The 10,867-nt window shown below is 50.9% G+C and overlaps 1 protein-coding gene across 5 annotated transcripts in view; it reads left to right on the forward strand.

Moving 5' to 3' along the window:
* The window catches only part of robo2 (roundabout, axon guidance receptor, homolog 2 (Drosophila)), a 790,970-nt gene extending 786,460 nt beyond the window's left edge, over positions 1 to 4,510 (forward strand). For all 5 annotated transcript variants that reach the window (XM_070893255.1, XM_070893256.1, XM_070893258.1 and 2 more), the window contains 2 exons: positions 1,541 to 1,765; positions 4,019 to 4,510. In XM_070893255.1, the coding sequence (XP_070749356.1) occupies positions 1,541 to 1,765; positions 4,019 to 4,020 (227 nt within the window). In that variant the 3' untranslated portion in view covers positions 4,021 to 4,510. The remainder of the gene's footprint in view (positions 1 to 1,540; positions 1,766 to 4,018) is intronic.
* The last annotated feature ends 6,357 nt before the right edge of the window (positions 4,511 to 10,867 follow it).

Raw genomic sequence — 10,867 nt, forward strand, 5'->3', positions numbered from 1 at the left:
ACTCTAGGGATTATAGGGCTAGTCTACTCAGTCTCTCCTCATAGCACAACGCCCCCGCCCCCCCTGCCCCATCCCAGGAATGATGAACAAGCTGTATTCATAGATGTGGATGTCACAATTTATATTTTTTCTTTCGTCTCTACACCATCTATGCCTCAAATGAGCAGGCTGAACCCTTCGTGGAGTCATCTGAAGCGATAAACTTCAGTTAACACTAATTTCAAATTCAGCCTGAAATTCTACGCTAAAGTCACAACTATGGGCTGGCTGGAGCGAGTCTGACATGAAACGAGTGAGGCCAGTTGCAATTCAGTTCTGAGTAGGCATGGGCCCACAGCACAAAAGCCAACCCTAATTTGGCAGCAATTGGCCATGAATTGGCAATCTCAATGGCAAGGCTGCGGGATGGCTGGGTGACAAACGTCACACTGGTGCACGCGGGGGCACTATTCTCAGGTTGAGCAATATTCTGCATCTAACCCGTGCTGTACCTGCCCTGGGAGTTTTTGATGAGACAGTGTAGAGGGAGCTTTACTCTGTATCTAACCCCGTGCTGTACCTGCCCTGGGAGTTTTTGATGGGACAGTGTAGAGGGAGCTTTACTCTGTATCTAACCCGTGCTGTACCTGCCCTGGGAGTGTTTGATGAGACAGTGCAGAGGGATCTTACCTCTATCTAATCCTGTGCTGTACCTGCCCTGGGAGTGTTTGATGGGGCAGTGCAGAGGGAGCTTTACTCTGTATCTAACCCCCTGTACCTGCCCTGGGAGTGTTTGCTGGGGCAGTGCAGAGGGAGCTTTACTCTGTATCTAACCCGTGCTGTACCTGCCCTGGGAGTGTTTGATGGGGCAGTGCAGAGGGAGCTTTACTCTGTATCTAACCCGTGCTGTACCTGCCCTGGGAGTGTTTGATGGGGCAGTGCAGAGGGAGCTTTACTCTATACTGTAGCTATCTAACTACCTAAGGTCCACCTTAAACGTTGAATAAAGCTGTACGTTACAAAAAATACTTGCATTTCTATAATGCCGTTCATGACCTCAGGATATCCCAAAGCACGTTGCAGCCAATTACTTTTTGAAGTGTAGTCTCTGTTATAATATAGGAAACGCGGCAGCCAAATTGTGCACAGCAAGCTCCCACAAACAGCAAGGCGATGATGAGCAGATAATCTGTTTTCAATGATGTTGGTTGAGGGATAAATAATTGCCAGGACACCGGGGAGAACTCCCCTACTCTTCTTCCAATTGTGTCGTGGGATCTTTTACATCCACCTGAGAGGGCAGACGGGGCCTCGGTTTAACATCTCATCTCCGACAGTGCTGCGCTACCTCAGTACTACACTGGGAGAATCAGCCTAGATTTATGTGCTCAAGTCACTGGAGTGGGACTTGAACCCATGACCTTCTAATTTAAACGTGGCAGAGAGTGCTGCTCACCGTAGCCACGGCTGACAGGGTCAAAAGCCACTCGCATTCTCACCTGACCTTAATGTGAGATCCACTAATTGCGATTGTAAAATATTTTTTTTGTTTCTTTTCCAGAAGAAATCCTCATACCGTACAGCAAGCCTAGCTTCCCATCTCCGGGACATCTGAGTGGTCACAGCTCATCGGGTACAGCCTCATCTAAGGGGTCGACTGGACCCAGGAAAGGTGTGCCCCCACGAGGGGGTCCGGCAATTGCAAGTCACCAGCGGAACATCAGTGACCTTCCAGATGTAGGATATATGGGATCGTGTGGTCAAGGGCAGTTTTTAGGGGATGTATGTAAGTATCTGTGCCGCTGGAAAGTAGAAAGACTTGCAGAGATTAAATAAAGGACAATGGGCTAGACTTTCCACTAGGTGGCTGAGGCCCAAAAAATGGTCCTTGTTCCAGCGACGTGGGACATCTCAGCCTTGCTGATCGCCAGCACAAGGCCCTTTTTTTTTTGCGCTTTTCCACTCGGCCTTACCCCGGCAATGTCAAATGGGTGATACGATTTTTTGGCGCTCTCACGATCGCCCACCGAAAACAGAAGTAAAAAATAAAGCTTCTCTAGCAACGCTATTCTGCGCATGTGTGGGTTTTTTTTTGGTTGCGTTTCTTTGCCGAGTTTTGAGAGATCAAGGGTCATCACACATGCTCAGAAGGCACAGGGAGGGTCAGTGAGAGAGAGAGCGAGTGAAGGAAGGCAGAGAGGCAGAGGAGATTTGTTGGGCTGATTGGATTGTAGTCATAGACCTTGCCAAACATTTTACAAATCACTGTTGAGGCTTCAGCCAAAGTATTGTGTCCAATTCTGGGCACCACGCTTTAGCAAGGATGCCAAGGCCTTGGCGAGGGGGCAGAGGAACTTTACTAGAATGATACCAGGGATATAGGGCTTCAGTTATGTGGAGACAGGAGAAGCTGGGGTTGTTCTCCTCAGAGCAGAGAAGGTTAAGCGGAAAGTTAATAACATCATTCAAAATCATGAGGGGGTTTTGATAGAATCGATAAGGAGAAACTGTTTCCAGTGGCAGGAGGCTCGGTAACCACAGGACACAGACTTAAGATGATTGGATGAAGGACCAGAGGGGAGGTGAGCGGAATTACCTTTTACACAATGAGTTATTGTGATCTCCGCGGCCCCCCAGCCTGCGAGCACCATCGGAGCAGGTCAGGGAGTGGAAGCAGCAACGTGGAGGCCTAATCCAGACCACTCCAGGGAGCAGCACGTGCTGGAGCAGGAGAGCAACGGCAGTGAAGAGTGACGTTAGCAAGGTCCTGGTCGGTGATTGGAGCGTGGGCCGGTACAGCAGGAGCGGCGAGGTCGGGGCGAAGGAGCGGCGAGAGATTGTAGAGGGACGTGATCGGGACCCAGGAGAGCCGTGAGTTCGGGGCCCAGAAGAGGCGAGGGCCCAGGGGCAGCACGGGCCCAGCCCACACTGCGATATGTGGGCGCACTAGGTCCGTGCAGCAGAGCTGGTCTCCAGTCGTCCTGGTTAATCCTTGCCACTGGACCAAGACCTAGCTCTGTCGAGCCCGTGTGGTGGCTGGTGTGCAACGGCCACCCCACGTCAAACAAATCCACGCACAGGCATCTTCCACCCTTCAGGATGTAGTTCGGGATCTGGAATGTTAGGTCCTTCTGTGAACTTTTTGACATGGAAGCAAGTCATCCTCGATTTGAGGGACTGCCGATGATGATGCTGCTGTTGTGATCTGGAATGAGCTGCCTGAAAGGGCGGGAGGAGCAGACTCAACAACTTGCATTTATATAGCGTGTTTAATGTAGTCACAAGGCGCTTCACAGGAGCGATTATCAAACAAAATGTGTCACCGAGCCACGTAAGGAGATATTAGGAGAGGTGACCAAAACTTTGATCATCGAGGTCGGCTTTAAGGAACGTTTTACAGGAGAAGAAAAAGGTAGAATTTTAAGGAGAGAATTCCAGAGCTTAGGGCCCAGGCAGCTGAAGGCACGGCCGCCAATGGTGGAGCGATGGGAATCGGGGATGTGCAGGAGAGCAGAATTGGAAGAGCGCAGAGATCTCGGAGGGTTGTGGGGCTAGAAATGGTTAAAAGAAAAAAATAACTTGCATTTCTATAGTGCCTTTCACTATCTCAGGACGTTCCCTCAGCGCTTGAAAGCCAATGGTGTACTTTTTGAAGTGCAGTCACTGTTGTAATGCGGAAAACGCGTCAGCCAATCTGCGCACAGCAAGCTCCCACAAGCAGCAATGTGGTAATCTGTTGTTATTGAATAAATATTGGCCCCGGGACACCGGGGGTGGGGGGCGGCAGGGGAGAACTCCTCACCTCCTCTTCGTACGGAGGTAGTAAGGGAAGAGACCATGGAAGGATGTCTAGACCAGGATAGTAACTCACAAAAGGGAATTGGATATATAGTTGAAAAGGAAAAATAATTGCAGGGCTGTGGGGAAAGAGCAGGAGGGAGAGGGACTGATGGGAGAGCTCTATCGAAGATGGGCCGAATGGCCTCCTTGTGCGCAATAAGATTCTAACCTCCTCTGATTGTTTCTCTTCTTCCCGCAGAGTGCTGAAGAAACATGTCCTGAGATTCTGTGCAGCGAGCTTGGCCTCGTAGATACGATGACACTTAAATGGTGCAATGAACCTCCTTATTTAATGTATTATGACAGAACCTGTAAATGTGATGTAAAGTCCAAGATACCACAGCCACACGTGTATCCCCCCCACTCCCCGCCGCCCCCACCCACCGTGATTCTTTAATACATTGCTTCTCATTCCTTCCGTCACCTTGCTCGCCCTCAATTCACCCACATATCCCCATCAACCCCTCCCTCCCTCCCTTCCTTCACCCACTCTCCCCTCACCCCCACCACCACCAATAGAACAGGGAAGAATAAAAAAAATAGGAATTTATCCATCACAGCCCGAGTCAGAGAAAGGGATTTCTTGTGTAAATAATTTCTGTTGCATTGCTATACAAAGCTCACCCTGTCTTTTGACTTTTCATCTTGTAATGTCTGTTGTTTTTTATTGGTCCGTTGTACTATATGTGAATTGACTGGGCAGAGATGCCATTAAAAACTGAAAAAAAAAACACTCAAAACAATGTTTTTTTTAACCGTGGTTACTGTATCACTTTTTTTTTTGTTTAATATTCTGTTTTTGAAGTTTGCACTGATAATTTTTTTTTAGTGATAAGCACAAACCTTTAAACTCCCAACAAACATGAAGAAAGAGACAGATTAAAATCGACTGAATTGGAAAAGAGGGGCGTTTGTTCACTGTGTGTACATGTGTGTGTGTGAGTGGACGTGTGTGTATAAGTGTGAGTGGGTGTGTGAGCGTGAGTGGACACGTGAGTGTGTGTGCGTGTGTGAGTGGACACGTGAGTGTGTGTGCGTGTGTGAGTGGACACGTGAGTGTGTGTGTGTGTGTGAGTGGACACGTGAGTGTGTGTGTGTGTGTGAGTGGACACGTGAGTGTGTGTGTGTGTGTGTGTGTGCGCTTGTGCACAGGCAAGTGTGCGTGCGTAGAGGTGAAGGATAAGAGTGTTGTGGAAGTGCCCGGTGGACCTTCGAAGCGGCGTGGACCTTCGATTGCCGGCGGGCGCGAGAAACAGGCGGTAATGGCGGCGGAGAGCGTCAGACAGCACCGCGGGAAGATTCCCTCTGTGTCACTGCGTGGCAGCAACATCGGAAACGCAGCAGGAGGACTCGTGACAGCAGACATCCCCAGCCACCTCGGAACAGTGAGGCGCTCAAACCCTGTGACCAGAGGAAATCCCCTCCCCTCCCATCCCCATAACCCCCCCCACCCCCACTCCCCCACCACTTCCCACTTGCCCCCTCACAGTTATTTAAAACATTGCCCCTTTTGTTAATATAAAGGAACTTTCACACCCCCCCTCGCCCCGCCCACTTTAAACTGTATAAAGATTTGACTGCTCCTGACGACAAGTGACTGAGCAGGTGCTGACCAAGAAAACTTTGAAAGGATGCTTGATGTCGAATATAGTCTTAAACATTAATCCTAAAACAAGGTCTGGAGCCTTGCTTACGCTGTTAACATTAAAATAAAGTGTGTGTCAGTATTACGAAAAGTTGTTTATGGGTCTATAGTCTATTGAATAAAGCTTTGATGTTTTTATGCTCCATTATCTGTCTGATCTCTACCTGTCTGTCGCAACTGGGACCTCACACTCCCCAATGTTCTCGATCTCGGTGCCCTTGTAACGTTTCCACTGCCCACCTTTGGCTCATTTGCCGTGGACAAGTTCCGAGTAGAGCGCTTGTTTTGGGAGTCTCGTGTCTGGCAGGCGGACGATGTGGCCCGCCCAACGGAGCTGATCGAGTGTGGTCAGTGCTTCGATGCTGGGGCCGTTGGCCTGGTCGAGGACACCAATGTTGGTGCGGCTGTCCTCCCAGGGCCCTCAAAGCCTCCCTGATAAAGTACAACATCCCCACTGACACTTGGGAGTCCCTGGCCAAAGAGCGCCCTAAGTGGAGGAAGTGCATCCAGGAGGGCACTGAGCACCTCGAGTCTCGTCGCCGAGAGCACGCAGAAACCAAGCGCAGGCAGCGGAAGGAGCGTGCGGCAAACCAGTCCCGCTCACTTTTCCTTCAACCACTGTCTGTCCCACCTGTGACAGGGACTGTGGTTCCCATATTGGACTTACTGTCACCGAAGGACTCATTTTAAGAGTGGCAGCAAGTCTTCCTCGATTCCGAGGGACTGCCTATGAGATCTCGGTACACACTCACGCGCACAAAATTGTAAGAGTCTCTCCACTTCAAGTTGTTCATCAGCTACAACGGCAACTTGTATTTGCATAGCGTCTTTGACGGAGTAAAATGCCCTCTCTCTGTAATCTCCTCCAGCCCCACAACTCCCCGAGATATCTGCGTTCCTCTAATTCTGCTCTCTTGAGCATCCCTGATTATAATCGCTCAAACATTGGTGGCCGTGCCTTCTGTTGCCTGGGCCCCAAGCTCTGGAACTCCCTCCCTAAATCTCTCCGCCTCTCTACCTCTCTTTCCTCCTTCAAGGTGCTCCTTAAAACCGACCTCTTTGACCAACCTTTTCGCTAATTTCTACTTATGCGGCTCAGTGTCAATTTTTTAATCTCATAATACTCCTGTGAAGCACCTTGGGATGTTTCACTACGTTAAAGGCGCTATATAAATACGTGTTGTTGACCCAAGGTGCTTGACAGGAGCGAGTATCAGACAAATTTGACACCGAGCCACATGAGGAGATATCAGGACAGGTGACCAAAAGCTTGGTCAAAGAGGTAGGTTTTGAGAAGCGTCTTAAATGAGGAGACAGAGGCGGAGAGGTTTAGGGAGGGAGTTCCAGAGCTTGGGGCCGAGGCAGCTGAAGGCACGGCCGCCAATGGTGGAGCGATGGGAATCGGGGGATGGACAAGAGGCCAGAATTGCAGGAGCGCAGAGATCTCGGAGTGTGGGTGTGTGTGAGTGCATGTGAGTGTGTGCACGTGTGTGCGTGCATGTGTGAGGTGAGTGAGTGTGGGTACATGTGCATGTGTATGTGAAAGTTGTGAGTGAGTGTGTGTATATGTTCATGTGTGAGTGAGTATGTACATGTGCGTGTGTAGGTGTGAAAGTTGTGAGTGAGTGTGTCTATATGCGTGTGTATGTGAAATTTGTGATAGTGTGTGTATATGTGCGTGTGTATGCGTGAAAGTTGTGAGTGAGTGTATATGTGCGTGTATGTGTGAAATTTGTGAGTGAGTATGTGTACATGTGCGTGTGTAGGTGTGAACGTTGTGAGTGAGTGTGTGTACATGTGCGTGTGTATGTGTGAGGTTTGTGAGTGAGTGTATATGTGCGTGTGTATGTGTGAAATTTGAGTGAGTATGTGTACATGTGCGTGTGTAGGTGTGAACGTTGTGAGTGAATGTGTGTACATGTGCGTGTGTATGTGTGAGGTTTGTGAGCGTGTGTACATGTGCGTGTGTATGTGTGAAATTTGTGAGTGAGTGTGTGCACATGGGCATGTGTATATGTGTAAAATTTGTGAGTGTGTGTACATGTGTGTGTGTGTAGGTGTGAAAGTTGTGAGTGAGTGTGTGTATATATGCGTGTGTATGTGAAATTTGTGAGTGTGTCCGTGTATGTATGAAATTTGTGAGTGAGTATGTGTACATGCGCGTGTGTTGGTGTGAATGTTGGGAGTGAGTGTGTGTGTGTGTATGTGCATGTGTATGTGAAATTTGTGAGTGAGTGTGTGTACATGTGCGTGTGTATATGTGAAATTTGTGAATGAGTGTGTGCACATGGGTGTGTGTATATGTGTGAAATTTGTGAGTGTGTGTACATGTGCGTGTGTATATGTGAAATTTGTGAGTGAGTGTACATATGCGTGTATATGTGCAACATTTGTGAGTGAGTGTGTGTACATGTGCATGACAGTGTGTAGACGTATTCGGACTGATTCTGTTAATCAGCTTTACCCAGCATGGACTGCTGCTTCCTCTGCTCCTCATTCAGAACACTCGACTGGAGATTCAGCTCCACTGTTTTATCCAACCTCATGTGAAAAACATCTTTGCCATTCACCTTCCCCGCTTCAATGACTCGGTGGGGTGGGGGGGGGGGCTCATTTTCATCCTCACCCCTGGATGGCAACTTGACAGAATTGTGTACAATCTAGAACCCGTCCAGTGCGGGACCCACCCGATCTAGATTTTGCGGAGTGTGGAACCAATCTGATCTACAGCCTGCCCGATCACCAATTTTCACCCTCTCCCCCAGGAACAATGCCCAATAGCAGCAGCGCACAGACCACAACGGTCCCCGATCCCATCCCTGGGGGCTCGTAGGGGCTGTGCAATTGGCCTCATGGCCCTGTGATAGGGGAAGTAGAGGGGAAAAAAAACCCCAATCGCCTGCATTTCCCATTACCAGCCGCTGTCCAATGACCCCTGCTGGAAAGTGTGTGTGTGTGCGCGCGCGCGAGCACATCAGTTGAAGGTTGGATGTGATGCCCACCTTTGTCAAATAGCCTGGCTTCACCCGTGAAGAATGGCCACCCCGAGGGAGATACTGACGTGTAGCTGCCATACAACTGTAAATCCCGCCAGCACCAAATCATTTGGCACCATCAAGTGTTTTTATTTTCCTCCCCGAGCCATATTCAGCTCAGTGGGGAGAGGTGGGGGGGAAATTCCAGCGGTGCGCACTTCCACCAGAATCGGCGGGGTGAAGCCGCGGTAAAGGCATTTGTGCCGCGGTGACATCAGCAGCGTGCAGGCCACTGAAAAGCTGGCCATGCCAGCCATATTCAGGGATAAAAAGGCAGGTTTACTTCCGGCAGTGCCCCCACAAGGGGCTTGAGTCAGTGCACAAACGCGACACCGCTTGACTATTCCCGCCAATCCGGTCCATTTTTTCCGCAAATATAGGTGTTTATTTTTTTGGGGCCTCCACTGAACCTGCTGAGCGCTGCTCGGAGGTTTTGAGAGACTTTGGAGCACTTTCAGGTCTGAGTCTTCAGTGGAGGCCTGCAGGCCTCGTCGTGGGCTGCAAGAGGCCTGCTTGGCAGGGTTCACTCACCCTGAGGATGGGAGGAGTGTTGGGAGGGGGGACACCTGGTTGGAAGCTGGGCGGCACGCAGGATAAGGCGTCGCCATCAGCACCGTGCAGAGAGGCAGCGGGCAAGGGGGGCAGCAGCCATTGCTGCACAACAGAGAGAAGGGCGTGCAGATGTGCGCAGACCTGCAGCTAGAGAGGGTGCACAGGGGGGAGATGGCATCAGGAGGAGTGTGAGGGATGCTGCTCCCCCCCCACACACCCCCCCCCCCGCACCCCCCGCCTCCAAATACTGGGAGAGGAGCCTTTTCAGCAGGAGCCTCCAGAGGAGACCAATAATGAGGACCAGGGAGATGGCCAGCAGGCAGCTGCAAGGGGAGGTGGCCATTGCATAGTTGGGGGAAGGAGGGCATACCCTCAAAGGGTCTACAGACTTCAGTTCTCCTTCCTTCAGCTCAGTAATGAGCAATGCCTGTGAAGGCTACGATTTCGGAAAGGAGTACTTAGGGAGTTCGGCACGGTCCTGCAAGAAGATCTGTAGCCTCAAACAAGGCTCAGGACCACCCTCACCATAGAGACAAAGATCTCCTTGAATTTATACGCCATGGGGTCTTTCCAGTCTGCCTCTGCAGACATTGGCAACATCTCACAATTCGTGACACAGGAGACGTACTGGACCCTTCTCCCGTACAGTGCATCCGGCAGGTCACAGATGCACTGTACGGGAGAAGGGTCCAGTACGTCTCCTTCCCGATGACAAGGGACAAACAGGTGGAGCGTCAGGCCGGATTTGCCCGAATGGCAGGCTTCCCGAGGGTGCAGGGTGCCATTGACTGCACACACGTTGGGCTGAGGGCGCCATATCATCACCCCGAGCTCTTTGTCAACCGCAAAGGCTTCCACTCTGAACCTGCAGCTCATGTGTGACCACCAGCGTCGGATCCTGGCAGTTAATGCAAGGTGTCCAGGCAGCAGCCATGATTCGGTCATTCTGCGCCAGACCAGTGTGCCCGTTGTCTTCACCGGCCCGAATCAGGATTGCGGTTCGTTGCTTGGGGACAAGGGATATCCCCTGTCCACTTGGCTGCTCACTCCTCTGCGGAACCCCAGGACAGCGCCAGAGCATGCGTGCAATGACGCGCATTGTGCCACCAGGTGTATCATCGAGCAGAAACTCCGGTGCCTGGACCGCTCTGGTGTCACCGTGCAGTACTCTCCTCAACGGGTCACCATCATCGTCGTGGTCTGCTGCATGCTGCACAACCAGGCCATCATGAGGGGACAGCCGCTGGAGGTCGAGTCAGCAGCACTACCTGAGGAAGAGAAGGAGGATCCCTGTCGCCCCAGAGCTAGGAGGTGTCGGCCCCATCGCCACCCTGGAAGGGAGGTGCAGCTGCGTCTCATAGCTGCTTGTTTCAGATAATCCCATCCACACATGACCCTTCAGGTCCCACTTTCAATGGGCATCGCAATGAGAGCCTTAACACAGGATTGCCCACTCCCAAATGAAACACCTGGCCAGATATATGTGCCAAAAATAAAGATTTATCCAATTATTTAAATCACTGCAAAAACAGAACATAAAGAACAATATAATACTAGAATCATTTTTTAACCCCTTTACCCCATAACACCTGTTATGCGTGACTACCCGAACACTACGCCTAACTGTCATCCCTGTGGCTGCATCATGGGTCCGGGAACGCTGCTGTGGTTGTTATCTGGGACCTACAGATGTCCTTGTTGGAACACTTCTGGGTCTGGAAGGCCCGGGTGCAGACTGGCCAGCACCCTCCTGGGAGGGTGCAGTCTGGCTTGGCTCAGGTGGAACCATGCATGGAGGCACTGGCGGAGTGGGAGG

The sequence above is a fragment of the Pristiophorus japonicus genome, chromosome 11 (assembly GCF_044704955.1).
Source record: "Pristiophorus japonicus isolate sPriJap1 chromosome 11, sPriJap1.hap1, whole genome shotgun sequence".
NCBI classification, from domain to species: domain Eukaryota; kingdom Metazoa; phylum Chordata; class Chondrichthyes; family Pristiophoridae; genus Pristiophorus; species Pristiophorus japonicus.